A 23,003-nucleotide genomic window follows, 5' to 3' on the forward strand; every position below is an offset into this window, starting at 1 on the left:
AAGAACAGGAATAGAAAAACCACTGGATTATTATAAGGGTTATCACTGTATATCAAACCATCTTTATTAGCCAAATAAAATACTTATTGTGCATCAAGTTTAAAAGAAGCATTTTGAAGCACTGCTACTACATTGGCCACAAACGCTGTTCCTGGAGATCTACCTTCCTGAAGACTTTAGCTCCAACCATAATCATGCCCAATTGACCATCTAATAATTTCCTTAAGAAGTCCTTGATCACCTAAAACAGGTGTGTTAGGTTTTGGTTGGAGATGAAACCTGCAGGAAGGTAGATCTCAATATACATATATACATGTGAAATATTCATTCAAGATGAATGAATGAATTAATTAATTAATTAAATGGATAAAATATTTAATACTTCTCCTTCTTCTTCTTCTTCTTCTTCTTCTACTACTACTACTACTACTAATAATAATAATAATAATAATAATAATAATAATAATAATAATATTAAACCTCATTTTCATAGTATCCTTATGTACGTGTGAGCCTACACCAGCCACAATATTGCAATTAAACTGATACTTAGCATTCTAGTCACAGATTAGCATTTTAATGAAGCTAATAATATTCAAGTGTTCTATTTAATACCAGAAAATGTGCTCTGAACCCAAAAATATGCTTGTTTTATATGTAAAATCCTTGCCCTTTTTTCTTGGGTTAAAACATGTGAGGCTGCCCAAAGGTGAGATTCATGATATGGTCCAGGCCTCAAGGACAAAGCAGAGGTCTGCAAAACATAACAGCAAAGCAAAAGGCCAGAGCAGATAAACCTTCACGGTATCTATTATGCACCTAAACTACAGTAACTCCTTTAAATGTCTCTGATGTTCAGAGGGCAGCCTCAGGGCCGGTGTGGTCCCTGATACTAAAGCCTTATGGAAACATATAATAAAGCTCTATCTCATTTGTGGGTGTCCTCATGTTCATGTCTGGCATTGCAAATCAGGAAGGACATAGCAGGTACTGTTATTTCAAGAACAAGCAGAATGTCCAGTCCTTTCAACTCTCTGCTTTAAATGAGCACTTTAGTAGACTCCAAATAACATGCAAAAATGAGAGTAATTGCATCTGACCTTTTGTTACTTCTCTGGGTGAGTGAAAGGCAGATGACATTTTACTTACAAAATTAATGAGCTACACATTGAATGCAGTGTGAGATGAACTGCTAGAGCTGGTGAGAAAGAAGCATTCCTGTGGTTCCTTAATCAAATATATTGGAAATTCAGGAATATAAGAATGTGAAAAAGGCTTTTCAAATTGTTTTGTTTCTCAGTTTTTTGGCTCACTACTTGTTTTTATGACCTTTTCCAATGCATTGCTGAGGGATATTTCAACAAAGGGCACATAACAGACTGCAGGACGTCAGGACATTGGGACATGAGAGGATGTTTACGGTACATTCTTTTGACTTCTCATTTTCTTTCCTCTTTTCTTCATCCTGTTGTCTTTTCTTCCTGTAGTCTTCGATGGAATGTTCATGGGATGTTTGAAAAGTCCCACGCGTGGTTAGCATCTTACATAATCCGCAACCCCCCCCCCCCCCCCCCCTTGATGTTTGTATCCATTTAAAGTTTCCAGACAGCTAAAGATGACTTTCCTTAAAGAGCTGTTGTGTAAAAACATCATAAGGTCCTAGTTTCACATTGACTATTCATTCTAGCAATTCAGATCGTTAGTAAAGCACTTTGAGAAAACACGGAACATTATTTATTTTAGTCAGAACACCTACAGGCCACAAGAGATTTTAACATCACTAGCGCTGAAGATAAAGTTTATAACATACATATCAATGCTTGAATTGATGTAAGTGGATGCTTGGCCCAATCCCTAAGGCAACTCCACCTTCTCTTTATTTTCTCTAGCCCAAAAGCTTTGCTTTGAAGCACATTGCTCGGTGTTCGCCAAGAATGTGCTGTGAAAACCAGTTACTTTTATCCATAGAGGGTCCCGTTTCAAATGAGCTGCCTGAAAATGGTTGTTCACAGCTGTTCAGTTTAAATACATAATCTCAAGAGGAATGCAGTCATGCTGCAATCGCTGGCACACTGTGAACATTATTGGTTAGGTGAGCCAACACAAACACCTAGTATAGCACTGACTTTGATAACAAAATAGGGACATCTGATGCCTGCAATGTTTGTCCAAGACCCACTCTGAAAGCTTCTAATCAAAACTGTGTACAAATGCCCTTTGAATAAATTGTGATTAAAATGGTTCATGTAAATATGAAGGACAATTAAGGACATTTGCTGAATAGTTCTTCATAGTAAATTCTGTAATGCAAGTAGTGGATCAGCTAAATCTATAAATCAATGAATACCTCAGAAGGTTACATTGCAATCAGTACACACAACTGATATCCAGTAAAGTCTCTCTGAGGTGTGACTTTTTTGCCTTTCCCTTTATACTTGTATTTTTCAGAATCACTTATATAGTTAAGTCCTATAGCTCTTTCTTCCCGATCAGTCAAACACAACCTGCTAATTCAAAATAATCATCTTATTATTCTGGACAATTAAGCCTGTAATGATAAATTCTATAAATTCTGTAAATTATTTTGTCAGTGTCTTCTTAATGGCTTTGGTAGCTTTCAGTTCACATACATGAATTACGTGAAAAAGAATCTAGTGACCTTAAGCATGGCATCAAACCTAGACAACATCACTTACAAATTGTCTTTTGTTGGTTGTGTGTATACAAGTAGTCATGGGGGAAACACATCAATAAGGCTACAGAACACTACACCTTTGGTAACACCTACTGTATAACACTAGAGGCACTTCTAGTTAAATAACCTAAACACAAACGGACCTCTGTTTCTTTTCTTCTATCAACGTTTTAAGGAGAATTTTACCTGATTGTTATTATTAGATACTGCCTTTCATATTTTTCCCTGTTACTTATGTAAAAGATTATAATGTGTGTGAGAAAAAAAAGATGCTCATGTATTGCTTAACCCAGGTCTTGTACCAGATATCCCTTCTTGTCCCCTTGATCAAAAGAATCTGTGTTCTGGACAGAACAAGTCATGCTGGCAATCTAAATTTCTCCACAGATGGTGATGTTGATTCTGGAAACCTGTACATAGATTTGGCTATGGTTATAGGGGAACAGCTCTAGCACTAGGGCCATGTGGGAGGGAACTTTAGAGAGTGAGCGCAGAAGAGGGGGAAATTTTGGGAGAGGTTGCAAGCAATCAGAGAAGCAAATAGAGAGCTGGAGCTAGGAAGCAGTAGGCAGTTCTCACTAGAGAATCTTAGAGAGCAATGCTCAGTCCACTGACAATTCCACACCCAAACTACCAGGAAGAGGAAGGATTGTTGTACAGTTGCCTGCTCTGGGATGTTAGAAGCGCCCTCTCCTCCTCACAGGTATGTCTGTGCCAAGGACAATTCAAAGGACTAAATTTTAGCACTGATTTTTAACTGTAAGGGCTACATATGGACATTGCAATCTCCATCTCTTTGGTTGTGTTGTGCACTTTGGATCAAGGGTCAAGGATTATTTTTCAGTGATCTGGACTTACGGAAATTCATTTTGGCTCTAAAGATTGTTGATTTCCATGTAAATCTTATGAAGATGCAGCCTGTTCTTATATCTTGGTGGGTGTGGATGTTGCTGGGCATTGTTGGGGTACAGTCGCAAGCTCAATCACAGGCTCAATCTCCTAGTCAGGAGCAAGATTCCCCTTCAAATCCCTGGAGGCAAGTGATCCAATGGGAGAACAATGGACGGTTGTTTAGCCTGCTCAACAGTGGAGCTGAGTACATCCCTGCTCGGGGACAGGAACGGGACAGAAATCACAGAGTAGTTTTAGCTGACAGCGTTAACAGAAGGTCCCGACCAAATGGAGGAAATGTGCGCAGACAGGCACCTTCCAGAGGTAACTCAGAAACCATCAGGGGCCAGGCCAGACACCCCTTTGGATTTGGGCAAGTTCCAGAAAATTGGCGTCAAGGTACTGCTGGTACTGGTACAGGTGAATCAAGTCGGTATCAGTCAATCCCAAGCACACGTTACAGAACATCCTCTGGTTCTTCTTCCTCATCATCATCATCCTCTTCTTCTTCTTCCTTCAGTGTGCCATCTTACCCACAGTACCCTTTCCAACAGCAGCCTCCTTATTATGCCCCATATGAACCGTTTGAACCACCATTCCAAGGAACAGGGTATTCAGCAGACCCTAGTGGAAGTTTCACAGGAGTAAGGTATGGTGCTGGTGGTGGTGGTGGTGGTGGTGGAGGTGGTGGTTATTCTGCTGGAAGTTATGGTGGCGGTGGTGTATTTACCGGAGGAGGAGTGGCTCCTGTGGCTCCTAGGTCAGAAATTAGGGATGACAGTTACCGCTACTATCCACCATATGCTCCATCATTTCCTGCTGCTCCTGCCCAAAATGCACAACCTCCGTTCTCAGATGGTTTGGACCGCCGGTACACACACAGCTTATACAATGAAGAAACAGCAGGTCTTCCTGATACAAGTAATGCTGCAGAATCAACTGGTGTAGGCCAACCTGCCCTGCAAAGCCCCCAGTATGAGCAGTTTCCACCATTTGGAAGGCCACAACCTCTGCCTCCGTTCATTCAACAACCTGCACGTAACCCTCTCAACTCCAACTTTGCAGAGAACCCCGCCACCAATGTAGGGAGTGTCTACCGACCTCAGCAAAGAGGTATAGTGACATCTACACACTGCACCATTTGTTCAAGATATCCAATTGTGCATGTGCTGTGGAGCTTATAATATTCAGAATTTATTTCAGTAACTTTCAGTTTTATGTGCAAATAAAACTAGCAACAAGAATAGTTGTATTCCTACTTTTTATCAGTCCCCTAATTCCCATGTGTTATGTTTAGTCTGAACAACATAACAAATAACTATTCTGTGTAGCTGTAACTTATTCACAGTGAACTGCACCATGGTTTAGGATACCATAGAGGAATTGTATTGTAATGCAGTTGCACAGCTGGTGGTAATGTAAAATGGATGCTCTTGTGGAGTATGCTTCAAAATCCTTCCTTCTCTCTCTTTGAAGGAAAAGGAAGTGAGGAAAAAAATAGTGAGATCTAAAAAATGTAGCTCTCTTGCCATCTCCATGTGTATCCTGGCAAGCATAGCTCCTTTGCGTCGGACAAACTTAAGCTCCGGGGACTCAAACTACACTGTTTGATTCCGAAGTTATTTGCTTGTACAGCTGGGAAGGGACATTATATTCTACTAGATTTCCATGTTTTCGTCTTTGAACTGACTTTCTTCTTTGACATGATGCATTTCTCATTCGCTTTGTGCTGTATTTCAATTTACAAAAAAAGGAACTACAAGCTTATCTCATCTCCACAAGTGGCCCCGTTATTGGAACCAGGTGTTGTGAAATCTGAGAGTGTATGTGTAGCATATGGCCAGGCATTCTGTATAAAATGTTCTTTGTTTTTGGAGAGTTGGCAGTGACTTCATCAAGCCAAAGGGTGGTTGAGGGGTTGGGTGGGGTGCTGGTGGGGGATGGTGGCTATTTACAGGGTGAATGATCCCAGTATGTGGAACAAAGGGTGGAGTGAAATACATTAAAGTATTTCACTCCACTAAAGTATTATAGCATTTGGGTGTGGGGGTGAAAGTAGCAGCAATATGTTACTCGATCATTGGTATAGTAAGTTCTCCCAACACATAAGGTTGCAACAAGAAACTATTTTTTTTAAGAATTTAATTTTTTTTATTTTTTTCAGGTTCCAAAAGAGTGTGTGTGTTAATTGAAGAGAGGAGGTGACTCAGGGAGGCCATATGAGACCTATTCATAGCTGAGACCAAAAGGCTTATTTCATAATGTGGAACTCTTTTGCATGCAAGTGATCTCAGTTTCTAAAGCAACAGTCTGACAGAAAAGGGTGGACACTCTGTTTATGAGAAGTTACAAAAGTAAAAAATAAATAAATAAAATGATCTACATGTGTTTTGGATGTTACTGTAAGCATGGGATTTACCAATTTGCTTGTTTGTCACATAGTTACATGAGTTAATTATCAGAATACAAACAGCCTGCAAGGATTTCCTTCAGTGAGCCTTCACATCTCAACACCATGCCAGATTCCATACCTATCACCCTCAACCATCCACCTTATTTGTTTTAAAAGCTGCTAGGTTTTGAAAAGGACTTTTTTAATGGTGGTGTTATGCATATGCCTGGGGTAGCTTCTTATAGTCTGTATCATATAGTGTATGCATCCAAATTGTGGTTTGAGTCAATATTTATGGTGAACCCCAACTAAAGTGGAAAAATGCTTAGCGTATTTATCAGTTAATCAAGCCTCAATAGAAAATTCTGAACACAGTATGGCTTTGAATTTTGGAGTTAACAATCTACATGTAGTAGTGATAAAATAACATCATATACTGTAAGCACATCAAACTGTTTGTAGTAAGGGTGGTAAGAAGAATCTTCAGCCTCTCCTTTTCACACTGCAGTTACACTATTTACTAGACCTGACCCAAGAAGCCTCAAAGACTGGTTCAGAGAGAGATGACAAATCGGATGTGTACTCAGAACTGAGCGTGCCAAAGCACATAGTTGAAGCACTCATTGTATAAATGTGCAGCAATCAAGTCTTAAAACATCTATAGTCATAAAGGTTTGGTGCTTAGGGGTTCTCTGTGCAGCATTTTTGCTGGTTTAAAGCTGCCCTTGTCTTGCCTAGTTCTTTAGCCATAAGAGGAGCTAAAAGGCTCGGTTAGTGGTGATTTATAATATATATACTGTATATATGAAAGTGTTAAAAATATTAGCTCTGACAGCACTCATGTTTTTTCTCTCTATTTATTCTTATAGCAGAGTTGGTTTTGGGCCCAGTTTAGAACCAGAAGGGAAGTGAGATCATTGTTGTTCTACTGTCTGTGCTTGCTTTATCTCCCTGTCCTGCACTGATTTTCTATATATTTGGGTTTTATTAGGCTTTGTACTATTCTTGGTGGGTATGTGCAATTCATATATAGCTTCAACATAAGAGATTTTGGTTTAAGGGCTTATCAAAAATTAGATGTTCATCATGATGACTTCAAGTTTAAAACTGAACCCTTAGGAAAAAAGGGGTTTCTGAAACAATTATTTTGTGAACCTTTTCTGAAATGAAACATTGTGTTGTAAGGTTTTACACAGAACCTTTAAGAGTTCCTTGCAGATGGAAAAAACAAATAAAAATCTTAATTGATGGAACCTTACTAGCATAATGAGTATACATGTGCTATGCAACCCTGGTGCATTCTGTATTTAGTGTGGTTCATTTAAACAGGTGAGAACCCAGCAATCATCCTCGGATGTGGCCCAAAACACATTGTGTTTGAAGAAAATATGAGTGAGGTAGTCTCAGCCCGGTTCCAGTCAAACTATAGCACCTATAGCACTGAAGTGAGAAAACAAATCAGCCCAAATCGACCCAAACGTAGGAACTGAACCAGAAATGGCATGTATTTTGGGTTGTGGGCAGCGTTAATATCTTTGTAGACAAGCTGATAAACTGAGCTGTGAGGTGCAAACTTAGCCAAAGGACAGAGCGGAAGTGCTGCAGAAATATCATGTGTTCTGGCAATTTGGACCAATGGATATAAAGGAAAAAATGCATATGCTATACACTGTATTTTACATAATTAAATTGAATGAAAGTATTTTACAAGTATGTATTTAGCCTTACATGGCCCTTAGACAACAGTTTTTTACTTTTTGATTTGTTTCATGAATTGCCGTGTGAAACTAATCCATACCAAATCGCAAAGAAACCAAAAAGTATCAATTTTGTTCTGCTTTGAACTCAACAAATGGATAATAGGTGTGAAAGTACTGTAAAAGAAATGGAAAAAAAAAACCCAACAAATAGCTAGATCAAGTTTTAACAGTATTTCATTCATATATTGACCACAGATTGATTAAAGTTGTCTTTTGTGATTAGGATTGCCTGACCTGGTGCCTGACCCTAACTACATCCAGGCCTCCACGTACATCCAACGATCCCACATGTACTCCCTTCGCTGCGCCTCTGAAGAAAAGTGCCTCTCTAGGTGAATTTTTTTTTTTCTTGACCATTTAGAGAGTTTAAAGATCTAACCTTGGATTTTTTATACTCTGCAAAAGCATTTTTTTTCCAGTACCAATATGCTTGTTTTATAAAGGAAGCTGTCAAGTGTGACAGTCCTAATTAACTGTGGCTGTAATATATCACTGCTTACTGTATATTGTTTTTTTTTTGTAGTTAATGGCCTGGGAAATGTTTGTCTTTTCTACAGTACAGCCTACAGCTCTGAGATCACAGACTATGATGTCAGGGTCCTGCTACGCTTCCCTCAGCGGGTTAAGAACCAGGGAACGGCTGATTTCATGCCCAACCGACCGCGGCATACCTGGGAGTGGCACAGCTGTCACCAGTGAGTCCAACCCAATTATCCTATTTCCTTTGAGTCTCTGTAGTGACAGGTTTAGGTCTTATACTGACCTACATGGGTCGACAAATGGAAAACAAGATATCAATGATACCAATAATTGAGTTTTAATAAATGAAATGAGCAAGTAGTAAATATTTATTCCAGTCTGATAATTCTGTACCACCTGGTCTGAAATTCCACTTCTAATGTCATTGTTTTCTCATTTGTCGCAGCATTTAATAGGATTTTCTCTTTGGATGGGGATTAGACTGCAGGCTTGTTTAGCTGTTGTCCATTATCATGTCTAAATTCCAGACAGCTCTATATCTAACCTTAACTGAGCTTAATCAAAAATAAATTAAATTCTGTCTCTGTCTGCCAATATTATCTGAATGGAGCTGAGTTTTACCCCTGAGGGCTGTAGAACAGCAGCCTATGCAGTTTATACAAAAAAGTTCCCTGCTAACTATATGGATTACATTAAGAAAAGCTGTAATTTATCTCTGTGAAAATGTACACAGTGGATTCTCATTCTCATGATTAAAAGGTTAGAACTTGCCGCAATCTCATTAGGGAGCAAGGAGAATAAATAACAAAAAAATATATATATTTGAAAAGGAAACAGATGATGGTCAAATTCCACTTCCATGACTGGGTAGTTAAAGTTCTCTGTCCGTATGTGACCTGGAACTCTTTATTACTTTCCATTGTTGTCCTACATCAGCACTGGACAAGCAGAACTGAGGTGAGAGGTCACTGCTGTGCGGGTGCAGTCTGAATTTCCAGATCCCTCAATGGCTGTCACATGCAACTGGAGGACCTTAGTGAAATATTTCAATCCTGTCTGTTTATATAAGGGTGTATTCTTTATCGCATGACGTCAGTAAGGTTGATACACGCTGATGAACAGCTTTGTGTAAGCACCGTGTTAAAGTCTCAGAATCAAACAGATACATAGGTGCTCTATGGAGAAGCTCATGCCAAATTATCAATCTACAGTCGAGTTAAACTGTGTGACAATTGACAAAGTGTCATGTGACAGCTTTGTATTTTTACTCAAGCAGTCAGTTCATTTAGTAATGTTCCATATTTAGGCAGTGATTTACTAAGATCTCATATAGAAGTGATCATTTACATCCTAAATAGTGAATACAAATAATGCATGATTATGAGTATTGTGGCTATAAGGCATATGCGAAATAAATCTGTTACAGAGGCTTTAAACGGTGTTAGAATTGGAGGTGAAAGGAAATTTATGACAGTAATAAGAAGCCAACATTCTATGTCATACAACACCAATTCCAAAAAAAGTTGGGACGCTATGTAAAATGTAATAAATGTAAATAAAAACAGAATGCAATGATTTGGAAATCTCATAAACTCATATGTATTTCACAATATAACAGAGAAAACACATCAAATGTTTAAACTGAGTAAACGTACCATTTTAAGAAAAAAAAAAATAAGGTCATTTTGAATTTCATGGCTGCAACACGTCTCAAAAAAAGTTGGGAGAGGACAACAAAAAAGCTGGAAAAGTAAATGTTACTAAAAAGAAACAGCTGGAGGAACATTTTGCACTAAATTATTTTAATTGGCAACAGGTCAGTAACATGGCTGGGTATAAAAAGAATATCTTAGAGAAATAGCCATATGAAAAAGTATCTCATACCCACACTTAAATATAGTGGTGATTCTTTAATGTTTTGGGCTGTTTTTCTGCCAGAGGACCTGGACATTTTGTTAGGATACACAGCATCATGGACTCTATCAAATATCAACAGATATTAAATGAAAACCTGACTGCCTCTGCCAGAAAGGTTAAATTGGGCAGTGGTTGGATCTTCCAGCAGGACAATGATCCAAAACATACATCAAAATCAACACATAAATGATTTACTGACCACAAAATCAAGGTCCTGCCATGGCCATCCCAGTCCCCTGACCTGAACCCCATAGAAAACCTGTAGGGTGAACTGAAGAGGAGAGTCCACCAGCATGGACCTCGAAATGTGAAGGATCTGGAAAGATTCTATATGGAGGAATGATCTCAGACCCCTCATCAGGCATTACAGGAGAAGACTCAGAGCTGTTATGTTTGCAAAGAGAGGTAGTCCAAAGTATTGACTAAAAGGGTGCCAATAATTGTAGCACACCGATATATAACACAGATGTTTGTTTTTTTTCAGTTACATTCCTTCTTAAATAAGTTTGAATTACATCATACACAATGCTAAAAATGTTCTTTCATTACTGGGTATGTCTACCTGTATTGTGTCTGTCACCTTCTCATCCTGAAGGAATGAGGAATAAGGAGAACATTCTATCCTGGTGGAAACTCTGAGTCCAGCTCCCTGTCAGTGCCTTTCTGGTGGAAAGTAGCTCTGCAAAAGCCCTTGGCTATTTTCATTTTTATGCTGTAACACGAAACATGAAGAATTCCTTTCTGATTCAGTATGCTCCAGCATGTATTACATCACCTGCCAGACTCCTACTAAAACACGCCTTACCTAAACATTTAACTCATACACTGGGAAAGTCTCTAATTTCACAAAAGGAGCAGTGTTGAAATATTGACTTCATTGATGCTTCATAGTGCTGCATTTAAAGCCGAACATTTGAATCTGCGCTTTGTCAGGCTGATTGAAATTCCATTGAGTTCCAATTTCTACATCACTGCCAAATGTGGTTTGGAAAGCAGGCAACAAAAGGTGTGAGGTGAGACTGAATTGAGGTTCTTAACACTAGTCACTGCTTGTTGAACAGCTCTTGCAGTAGTCTGTGACTGATTGAATTGCCCCCGTGGCACTCGAACCTAACATTACCAACGTACACGGCGCTCTCAAAGTGCTGCAAGCTGACAAGCAAAATGAACAAGTGCAAATGAAAGAGAATTGCTTGCGTTGTTGCTTTTATTAGATTATGTTGACTGAATGAATGAATCACTCTCTTTCACACACTCTTCCCCTTGCAGACATTACCACAGCATGGACGAATTCAGTCACTATGACCTACTGGAGGTGAGCACAGGAAGGAAAGTAGCAGAAGGACACAAGGCCAGTTTCTGTCTGGAGGACACCACATGTGACTTCGGCCATCTTAAACGCTACGCTTGCACTTCCCATACACAGGTACGACCCATCGTTTCCTGTGGTCGAATTTAGTCCTGATTCAGGTTCAATGAGGACAATATTTTACAGTATGCTTTACCAAAATAAAAACAACATCCTGAATTGACTGTACAGTAAGAAACTAGCTAAGTCTCAACCCTTGTTTCAGTAGATTTGTGCCAAATAATTGCTGCTGTAATCATAAACACTGTTCCTCCCAGGACTTCACAATCTGCTCATACTGAAAATCCTTTCAATGCACTTAGTAGTGTTTCACTTTATAGCTAAGACATACAGCAACTGAATATGAATACATTATGCAGTGTTCTAAACAGATTTTAAATAAATGCTGCATTCTACTTACCTCAGAAGTGGAAAGTGGGGACTCTTCAAGCTACATATTGGGGGGAAATAAAATGGATGTCTCTTTTGTTAGCAACAATCTAGCCAGCTAACTGTGTAGAGTGATATATTTACATCCTGACGTCCTTAAAAGCAAACTGCATCGTCAGTGTTATAGATTTAACAAGCTAATATGTATGTACGTTGATTGATCTAAAGGGAATACTAGTATATACTGTACAATATTACTCATTTAAAAGTAAAGAAGTGCTACTTTGTTTACGGTTGATGCTGTGAGCAGCTGTGTTGATTTGATGTCACTTGCTGAACTCAGGACTCAGGAGACCTTCTCACATTTCTGAGTAGGAATTCCGAGTTGAGTGGGGTTTTCTTTGATTTTGTCCTAGTTGGAGGTTGGAAAAGTCCGAGTTACAAGTTGCAGTCAAAAGCAGCAGTAGATACGAATAGCAGGTGCACTATTTTTTCTTTCTTAGAAAGATGGAAAAAAAAAAAAGGTAGAGGTATGCATTGGATTCCACAGGACACAACAGAAAACTGGATAGCTTGTTCTAGGGTTCATATATCATTTCAAAAGGGAAAAAAACACCTTCCTGTTTAGGCCACAGCCACTTCTGGTTTAACTCTAGACACATATATATAGATATGAATGTTTGGAGCACTAAACATACAGATATAGATAGTGGCATTGCATTCCAACCTTACTTTATGGTGTATAGACTAGTAGAAGAGTGTTTTCACCAAGTTTTATTGCTCCTGTCACCGCTGGTTTGCTTATTAGAAATATAAACTATATATCTGGATTTTTGAAAGCTGCTTTGTGCCAATATATGTTTTTAAAAGCGCTATACAAATAAAACTGAATTGAATTGAAATGTCTAACCGCTGTTTTGTATGCTGGAAAACTCATTCTCTTTTAATCTTGTTTTCAAATGCTCCTCCAGGGTCTCAGTCCAGGTTGCTATGACACGTACAATGCAGATATTGACTGCCAGTGGATTGATATCACAGATATCAAGCCAGGAAACTACATACTGAAGGTAATAACATTCATATGAGCTCAATGCAATCCAGAACTCTTTCACTTTGTGTTTCACGTGCCAGTTTGTTCCATTTCTTGGACCATCTCAATGCCGCTAATTTAAAGCATGCTAATGACAGTAAGATATGGAATCCAGAAGCAGCTAAATGCTAGCAGAAAGTCTCTTTATTTGGGGTATTCCAGTGTTTCCATAAAAGGGGTCGGATCACAGTTAAGGAGAGGTACATCTGTACTAACAGTTTGGTTTTACAAGCTTGTCAGAAACCAGCACATAACAAAAAGACAACTTGGGATAACTGGAAAATCTGAAGAGCTAGCAAACTAGAACTGATTAAATTAAAGCATAACAAAGAGACTACAGCACATGGCACAGACAGAGAAAGATGTGTTCACACATTGTTTACGAGGTGAAAAGAAACTACACACAGATGCTAACAATCAAAGGAATGGTCAGGGAGGAGATTTAGCCGGAGCTATGGCAAGCAGGAAATGGGAAGCAAACAAAGCAGTCCTGTGACAACCACAAACAGATCCAAGCCCAAATAAATGCTATATGCTGAAGATGTTACAGTTTCACTCAGAAATTATAAATAGGATTGGATAAGTGTTACCACCTGTCCAGTTTTAACCCAGATAGTTCATTTTTCAGCTAGTGTGTCTAGTTTTAACTGTCATTTGTCTGTTTTTTACAATGTTCTTCCAAATTTTGTGGGGGGGGGACAATAAAATGTTTCGGCCAGTTTATTTGTCACTCTCCACTTCCCAATTCCCACTGGCAGAGGTTTAAGCCAACTGGGTCATTTAAAATAATTGGGTTTTTATTTATTTATTTTATTTTTTAACCAACAGCCAATCATATAGAGAGCTGCCACAAGTCAGAGCATGTGTCTAAAAAGAAGTGAAAAAGAAAGAAACAAAATGAGGCAGAAATTTGCATTCGATTTCATTTTAGATTGTACAACCTTGTTTTGAAGAACAGCCCATTGCTAATAGTTGCTCGGTTTAATACAAAATACAACTCAGATAAACAGCAGTGAGTCAAATGAAAGTTTGTCCATAAATGTGTGTTGAGGTGATAACGATGTCTGATTTTGCCATGGGTAGCAAAACTAAATGGGATTGAAATAAAACCGCTTACTTAGAATAACTCACGTATCACGAAAGAACATGCTAGAACTTGATGGATATTTAACTGAAGGAGCCCTTCATTTTCTATCAAATGCAGCTGCTAGAGGAAAGTCTTTCAACAATGTGAATGATGCTGCGGTAATGTGTTTGGTATGCTCCTATTTCTCTAATTGTACCGTCAGTACTAATATAAGGCAGGCAAATACAGGCCTGCCTTATGACTCTGGAAAAACAATGCTATCAGGAATGCTAGTGACAGAGGCTTTACTTATCTCCTGATTCCTGATCTGAGATCTTTTTTTTTTTTCTTATAATCACTTATAAGAATTAAACTAATACTGTGAAGTAATAATACATCTCTTCCTACTTTTCTGAACTCCAGGTTCAGGTTAACCCCAAATACTTTGTGCTTGAGTCGGACTTCACCAACAACATTGTCAGGTGTAACATTCACTACACAGGGCGCCTTGTCCGAACAACGAACTGCAAGATCTCCCAGTGAGTTAATACACTTTACTGTGAAGGCTAAATTGTTTATTTTGCTCTACTTAAGCATCATGTTGTGGTAATACATTGCAATGGCTGTCTTATTGTCTTAAGCCATCTATTAAATTTTTACAGCAAGGTTGCAAATTTGATTTCAAATTTTCCAATAGATCTTTTCATTTCCCCCACAAATCCTGTTAACTGGATGAAGCTAAAGTTTGATTAATAGTTTTTCTTGTCAAGTTTTTGCCTTTTATTTGTCAAAGCATGCAATTGTGATATGAACAAAGTTTATATTCTTCTTAAAATCTCATATAGAGATGTGTAGCGATGCCATTCCATGTCCACTTCTATTAAACCTGTATGTAAAAGTAGTAAAAGTAAAAGGTTTTAAATAGAAGTGTCCTTCATGACATCCTGTGCATGTTTAAATTCATGTTAAATTCAATAAATCCTACATACAGCACTTACAAAACAACTTTATGTCTGTCCCAGCTCTCTATAATTACACTTTAGCTTGAAATATAATCATTAAAATACTTCAAAATATCTATTTTAAATGTTTTATTTTATTTTTGCATTAATGTGTTAATCCATTTAACTACTCATGCTTGAAAGACTCTTTCCCATGACTTATCTATTATAGGTTGTGGAAATTGTACAGTACTTTTAAGTCCTACAACATTCATTCCATACTTTTACCTGAACACATTCACCCCTATGAAATATTCTGGATAGTCAAAAAGTCAGGTGTTCAACAGCAAGTTGCATCCTCTGAATTTTTTCTGAAGATTACAGAAAGAAAAAGAAAAACAACACATTTTTCATTCCCCTTTATTTCTAATGATACTGTGAAATTGACTGACAAGGTCACTTTGAAAGTACAACCCTGTTACCAAGATTATAGACTGACAGTAAATTAATATTAATATTAATATTATTTAATAACATTCCTAGTACATAATTAGAATGTCCTTAATGGTCTCATTCCATTAGCATGGATGCTTGTTAGCCACATTTTGCATATTTGCTAAGTCTATGCTAAAAAGTAAAACACGACTCTGTTACTTTCAACCATGTTTTAAGAGCAAAATGTAGCAAAGAAACCATGTAAAATAAGATTTTTGCCTGAGATAGGTAGCACATTTTTTTGAATAATTAAAATAAATTTCTTAGATTCATTATTGAAAAATAAAATGTGATTTTTAACCGTTACAATGGTTAAATAACAGCCCAATCATGAAATCCAGATAACAAAAAACTGTTTTATTCAACAGGTAGCCATACATCAACCGCATGCCACATAGATGTGTAAGGTCAAAAGGATAAGAATTCAGTTAATGTTAGCTAGCTAGCACATTTTATAAGAACTGTATTCCATGAAAAGTCAACCGGTCGGCAAAATGAATGGACTGAGGACTTTTAAGAGCTGGTTTAAAAAAGTTGTCACATTTAATAAAGACCTGTATTGCACTAGGTAATAGACAACGAATCAAGCGCTGCTCTTATCTTTGGATTTTCTTTTCTCTTGTAGGTCTTGATTACCAGACTTGTTGAAGCAGTCGATCATATCCTGGGATTGAAGCTGTTCCATTGAAATGTGAATGGAATACTAGTTGTTGTTTTTGCCCATGTTGTTGTTTATGTGTTGTTCTGGTCCCATAAGTTCATTGGAAGCTGGGAGTCAGTGTGTACTACATATATACTCAAGATATGTACTGACACCCCAATTACACCACACAGTGGGGTACCAAACTGGAGTCATTTTACTTTCACCATATTTCCAACATGTCCTTTTCAACATAGTAAACTCACACCAGAACACACTTTAAGTCAACCTTAAAGCCAGAATGACACTGTATGATTTGAGTTATTCCAGCCATATTAGAGTCAAAATCTCTGCAAAACAGACAAACCATAGGATGCACATACATTCCTAGCTCACAAACTCACAATAAATCATAAGACTTAATACACAATGTGGTATCAAAGAACATATAAACTCGTAATGCCTGGCTTTAGATGTAAGAATAGCTTTTAGTCCATTAGAAACACTGGCTTATTCGCACCATTCTTTTCTTGGGATGGTTATGTTTAGCAAAAGCATTAGATTAGATTAGATTAGATTAAAAACATTAGATCAAATAGAGACAGGTGCTGAAATGCAAACAACTGAGCCCCAAAAGGGTGCTAGTAAACTGTAAATCACCACTTCAGATCAGGAAAGGTCCCTGAAACCCTCATTTTCAGTGTCAGGAGAAGAGGATATATAGACCCGTACAACTGGAAGCAATCATGCTGTTGAAAAGTCCCTTATTTCCAACACTCTCCACTGAAATGAAGGTGAAATAATGAAATGTGGTTGAAAGGGATGTCAGTGAATTTTGCATGCATGAATCACCTACTATCATAGCCAGTTTGTTCAGGAAATTCACTTTAGCTTGACTGAGGGAGCCTTGAACAGATTCTTGTTCTGAAAATGCCAGAGGGGATTAGACGTTTTGAATGAAAGCCTTATATCCAAGAGCTGGCTAAAAGGTTTATATTAATTTTAGAAATTGGCTTTTTTTTTGTTATCATGATGGTTTACAGATAATGTCTAATTTAGCAATCGAGTAGTCACCTCTTACAAGAAAACACGTGGTTGATGAATGACAAATGTTTGCGTGCATCTGATAAATTGGCAGCTTTGGGGTTTTTTTGCTCAGTGATTCTTATAGATCAAAAGTTCTTTTGTGTCTGTTACATTGTAAGATAAACTTGTATCATGTGAGCAGTTATGGCTTGTATACGTATATTGTTTTCGCTACCAACACTGGTCCGATGCCATACTGTAGGTCATCATAAACTTTACGTGTGACTGTTCCTCCACTATTATACGGCATTAGCTCGAAAAGATAGGAAATGATTCTAACTGCATTATTTTTCTCTGTTTTTTTTTTTTTTTCTTAAAGGAAAGTCTCGAGTACTGTTTTAGAACATTAATTGCTGTAATTGTTACATTGTAGGCATTTCTTCTTCCTCGATTATCACATCTGATTCCTACCTTCATTTAATAGCTGTGCTGCAGCAGAATGTAACTAAGATGATACTACTGTTGCAAAGCTAACATCGCAAAGCTTGAAATTGCTTACAAGCTCAATGCCATCTCAACCTACCTCTGAGAGAGAGTTAGCTATTTTTTTTCTTCCAATTTAAGATGTGCAGTAGAGAAAACTTCCCTTTATCGCTACACTTGAAGGAATTCATAGTATTTAGAATATACACTAAATGCATCGCAACTCAATATATGATTTGTAATAATTCATAAATGCTTATTTGGAACAACCTCCCATGTGACAGGTTTTATTATCGGCATTGTACATTATTATTCAATGCCTTCTGAATGTGTTAAAACTTGGGCTCTATTAAACAAAGTAACAACTTCCATATGTAGCTATATTACCTGATGTATAGAAATGATTAGACGTATGGGATGGGGGTATGTGCAACAAAACACAGGACATGGGATCTTGTTCATTACATTCATTTTGATCATATAAACAAAGTCGTTCTTGTATTTCATTCCTGCATTTCTTCTAATTGGAAACAAGGATTGATCCTTGGTTTCTTATAAAATTTATAACACAATGTGGAGATTTGCACATTCTTCTTTTTTCAAGTTTATTGGTTGGTTTCTTTGCTTGAGAATAATTATTTTTTAGACCGTATACTGGATCTTCAAATAAAGACCAAAGAGTAATACAAGCACTTCCAAAGTGTGGAATAATGTTCTTGAATGTTTGAAACTCTTCCTTGCATTGTGCTCCATTAATATTTTAATGTGCTTTTATTTACTTTAGGTTTAATATGTTCCACATGTACCCCATCCAGGGTGTACCCTGCCTTGTGCCCCATGCTCAAGGCAATCAATCACAATATCCTAATATTTGAAAACAATGTTGGCTTTGCCCTTCGGTTGTTGCCAACTCTCAAGAATGAATAAATTCTTAATACAAATCCAGTACTTCTGTTAAAAACGAGAATGGCTTAGTAAAATACATTGCATTGTTAATGTCGACAGACAGTAATATAGTACGTTAGCTCTTCTATAAAGATGTTAATCATGTTTGTTATATAGGATTACAATCCCTGTAGTGTTCGCAAGCCCTGGAAAATTACTCCAACAAAGCTTCTTGGGGAATAATGATGGCATACTCAGATTTATCAAGTGAGCTCTCTGCTTCCTCAAAGTTTCACTGATGAGCTCACTAAATCTCCAGAGGGTTCTGCAGTGAGACCTGGCTTCCCATGTTCATTCTTTTTAATGCCTGAGGCAAGTAGGGGGCCATTTCTCTTCCTGGCTCAACTGGCTGTTCTTCAAAGAGGGTTTTGATAGCTTGACAATGGGTCTGGCCTCATACTCCCATCTCTTTTAGAAGCCTGAATGTTAACAAGGCTACAAAGTCTCTTTCACTTGTAGGCCTTAACCATGGTATCTCCCCAGGCACTATAAGCTCTAGAGGAGGACCACACTACAAGGTTTGGTTTGTTTGCTCGATTTTGTTTCTGGAAAACTCCTGGCCCAGATTGTACATCATCATCCAAACCCTTTGCTCCACCTAGTTATCTGGCTTTTGGTATAGGTGTGAAGAGCTTGGAATGATTTTGACAAATGTTCAAAGAGGGGGTTTACAGGATGCAAGGGTAGGTCGTGCATTGTGGTTCTTCGGCCATGTTTCCAACACTGCTGCTTGACATGTGAGCACCTTGTTGGGCCAGCAGATGCATCAGACTTTTTAGCCTTGTCTTGCAGCTGATCAGAATGTGTTTTTATTTTGTGGCTGAATTTGATGGAGATCACATGCTACAGACAATTTAGAGATGCCAATCAGCCTACGACGTATGTCTTTGGACAAGGGGAGGAAAACGGAGTACCCGGAGAAAGCCCCCAAAGCATGAGGAGAGCATACAAATTCTGCGCACAGGGCAGAGCTAGGAATTGATCCCCCAACCTTGGAGGTGGAGGCAAACATGCTAACCAAGTAACCAAGTAAATCTAATTCTACAGTATGAGGTTGTAAGCATATTGTAATCCCAAGAATGCCAAATTCACCCTGATGCTTCCTGGCCTTAGCTGAATTTACTGAAATTTCCAAAAGTCAAACAAAAGAAGTCATACATAACTATCTTGAACTGCAATATCCTTGAATTTAGTGAAGCAAAAAAGAAACAGACTCTTGTTTGTAATAATAAATTAGTATTAAAATTAGGATCATAATGATACTAGTAATAATAATAAACGAGGTAAGTACATTTGAGGGGGAAAAGAACAGATTACACTGACAGGAACAAAAGCACACTGTGTTTGACTAGCAAATGTTTGAGAATTGAGAAGATGATAGCAAAGGTTTAATTGGCAGAAGAATGACTTTAATTTCAATTGGACATATTGTAAGGCATTTTTAGCAAAGTAAATTTCAACTTATCCATTAAGTGGATGGTGAACATCAGGCACACAATGGAAATACACCCTGGATGGGACTATTGTCCATCACAGCTCAACTTTTTCTGGAACACTGTCAAATCTTGCTGAGAAAACTATTTCCTTGCACACAACGTATATATACACACACTGCACTTATCTTCGGACGTGTCTACTATTATTTGAAGACACTGAGCATTTTCTCTCCATGTTAATACACCCACAACCGCCACAGTCTGTATCAGAGGGCCAGGAGGCAGCACCCGATCAGTGAATTCCATTGCCATGACATCAGGTTTGAAACAGGGTGGGAAGCCAAATTCAGCCAAGAGCTCTGACACAGCTTCAAGTGTGATTCAGTTTAAGAGGAAACACACCCACGGCCTCGCTTCTGAGATTCTGGGCCAATTAGACAGACATAATGGATGATGTTTGCAGCATTTTAACCCAACAACAGTTTTATCCAAAGTGACTTTCAAGTGAGGCATAATCTGGCATCTGTCTGAGGTTTAAGGGTCAAACTCAAGGGTCTAACGTTAGTTTTCTGGCAGTCCTGAGATTTCAACCTTCCAGTCACAGGCACAGAACCTTACATTCTAACATTATATATCGACACATTTCCAATACTGTATTATTTTTTATCAAAAGGTAACTACTTTCAAAATGGATTTTGAATAAAGCTAAACTATGATGTAAAGATTTACAGGCATTACAAATACCTCCCATAGAAATACTCAGCTTTGCTAGTTTGGGAGATCACAACGATCTATCCAGTGCCAGTGCCAGTGCCAGTGCCATTCCACAGCACAATATCGAGAGACAAGCAGAGGCGATTTGTCTACAGAGCAGAGCTCAGCTTCGCCTTTTAATCAAATGACTAATGACTCACTCTGTGGAACACACTCCATGGGAGATTAACTTTAACAGTGGAGTGAGAGAGAGAGAGAGAGAGAGAGAGAGAGAGAGAGAGAGAGAGCAGTCTTGAGAGCTTGCAGCCACACTGTTTCAGCATCACTTAAGAAATAAAGATAAAATAACAAAGAGTAACAAAAAACACAGCAATTTTGCATGCCTCACAGACCTGGGTGCTTTTAACGACAGTAGGCGACACCTGATTGGCTGAGTCAATGACAGTTTCATCTTGCACATTTCTCTATCCCATTAAAGCTGAATGACACTGAGTGGTTGGACTAATCCAACTTATGTCTCGCTCTCGAGTGTCCTCTGCAGCATCTGTCCTATTTGAAGTGATTGTTCATCTGTCCACAAGCAGCCATCAATCGTAGGACATATGCAAATTCCCTGTTCCCTCAGCACTGTTGGAGTCCATACGGCAGACACAACGGGCCGATAAATTCTCATTACATCTGGCCTGCTCCAAGAGGCTGGAACCAAGGCAGGGATGTTCCTGTTTATAGTCTGAGACAATTGAAACAAATGACTGGTTGGTGTGTGGGTTGAGAGTGAATTGGCATTCCTGCTTAATGATCACTTTTTTCACACAAAAAGGCCTCAGATTTCTACAGAGCCACACATTATTCAACAAGTGAAATGTTTTCTTTCTGGGGGTGAATGTGTTTTTTTGAATGGGTGTATGAATATGTGCATAATTTGCCTTGCAATGGATTGGCACCTGGTCCAGGGTGTCCCATGCCTCCTGGGATAGGCTCCAGGTTCCCTGTGACCAAATAAGGATAAGCGGTTCAGAAAATGGCTGGATGGATCTAAATGAAAAAGATTGAATAAGTATTCACCACGGGGGCGTATTGGCTTAGTGTTTAGCAGATTTGCTTTGCACCTCCAGGGTTTGGGGTTTGATTCCTGCCTCCACCGTGTGTGCGTGGAGTTTGCGTGTTTTCTCCGTGCTTCAGGGATTTTCTCCAGGTATTCCAGCTTCCTCCTCCAGTCCAAAGGTATGCATTATAGGCTGATTCAGATTGTAAGTAGTGTGTGAACGGGCATGCAGTTGTGCCCTGTGATGGGTTGGCACCCCATCCAGAGTGTCCCCTACCTTATCCCCCGAGTTCCTTGGGCTAGGTTTATAAGTGGTATGGAAAATGGATGGATGGATGGATGGATGGATGGATGGATGTACTCAGCCCCATTGATGTGAAAAGATGGGAGAAGGTGTCTGAACGACCACAGCCCGGTCAGTCCACAAAGCTGAGCTTTAGGGAAAACTGGCAAGCCATTATTGGCGTTTGGCACAATACATGCTGGAGAATCAACAAACCTGTGTAAAAAGATTTGCTGGTACTATGAGACCACATTTCAGCTTGCTATAAAGTGCTAAGTTTGGAAGAAACCCAACAGTGCTCATCAATCTGGAATAGCATCCCCACAGTGAAGCATGATGGTGATAGCATCACATTGAGTGTTGTTTTCACAATTCTTATGCAAATCACTGTAGTGTCTTCAGGACTACAGCGTAATGTCCAATCATCCACATTTGGTTTAAATTGGACCAAGTACATTTATTTATTTGTTTGTTTGTTTGTTTGTTTGTTTATTTGTTTGTTTGTTTGTTCATCTTCAGTAACAAATTCATCCTGGTTAGGGCAGGATAGGATTAGGAGCTTAACCCAGGAACACTTAGCATAATGTGGGAATACACCCTGGAACGGACACCAGTCCATCACAGGGCACCATGCACATACCCATACACACATACACGCACACACACACACCTGAGTTCCCTGGGATAAGCTCCAGGCTCCCCATGGCCCTGTGTAGGATAAGCAGTACAGAAAAGGGATGGATGGATGGAATATAAAAAGTGGATCAAAGTAAGTGTTTGATATATCTCTATATCTCTAAGTCTTAAGTAAAGGTTTCATGTAACTAATTACAACTGGGTGGCCAGGAGTTTAGTTTTCATTATTGTTTTTTTTTAATCATAGAAATGGCATAGTAATATATTCTGATTTATTTCTGATACACTAAATAAATTAAATAGCAAAATGAACACTTGTTTATTATTGTT

At 38.5% G+C, this 23,003-nt stretch overlaps 1 protein-coding gene across 1 annotated transcript; it reads left to right on the forward strand.

Moving 5' to 3' along the window:
- Positions 1-3,206: 3,206 nt before the first annotated feature.
- Positions 3,207-18,306, forward strand: loxl1 (lysyl oxidase-like 1). Its single transcript, XM_017466629.3, has 7 exons — positions 3,207-4,699; positions 7,962-8,070; positions 8,296-8,433; positions 11,405-11,561; positions 12,845-12,940; positions 14,453-14,568; positions 16,091-18,306. The coding sequence occupies exons 1-7, from the start codon at positions 3,601-3,603 to the stop codon at positions 16,095-16,097; spliced, it is 1,722 nt and encodes a 573-aa protein (XP_017322118.1). The 5' UTR covers positions 3,207-3,600; the 3' UTR covers positions 16,098-18,306.
- The last annotated feature ends 4,697 nt before the right edge of the window (positions 18,307-23,003 follow it).

This window comes from Ictalurus punctatus, chromosome 4, assembly GCF_001660625.3.
Source record: "Ictalurus punctatus breed USDA103 chromosome 4, Coco_2.0, whole genome shotgun sequence".
In the NCBI taxonomy this organism is placed as follows: domain Eukaryota; kingdom Metazoa; phylum Chordata; class Actinopteri; order Siluriformes; family Ictaluridae; genus Ictalurus; species Ictalurus punctatus.

Excerpts from the sequence above, each read along its gene's own strand:
- loxl1 (XM_017466629.3), top strand. The coding sequence starts at position 3,601 with ATGAAGATGCAGCCTGTTCTTATATCTTGGTGGGTGTGGATGTTGCTG. Across the intron at positions 4,700-7,961 it reads CTACCGACCTCAGCAAAGAG|GATTGCCTGACCTGGTGCCT; the intron begins GTATAGTGACAT and ends TTTTGTGATTAG. Across the intron at positions 8,071-8,295 it reads GAAGAAAAGTGCCTCTCTAG|TACAGCCTACAGCTCTGAGA; the intron begins GTGAATTTTTTT and ends TCTTTTCTACAG.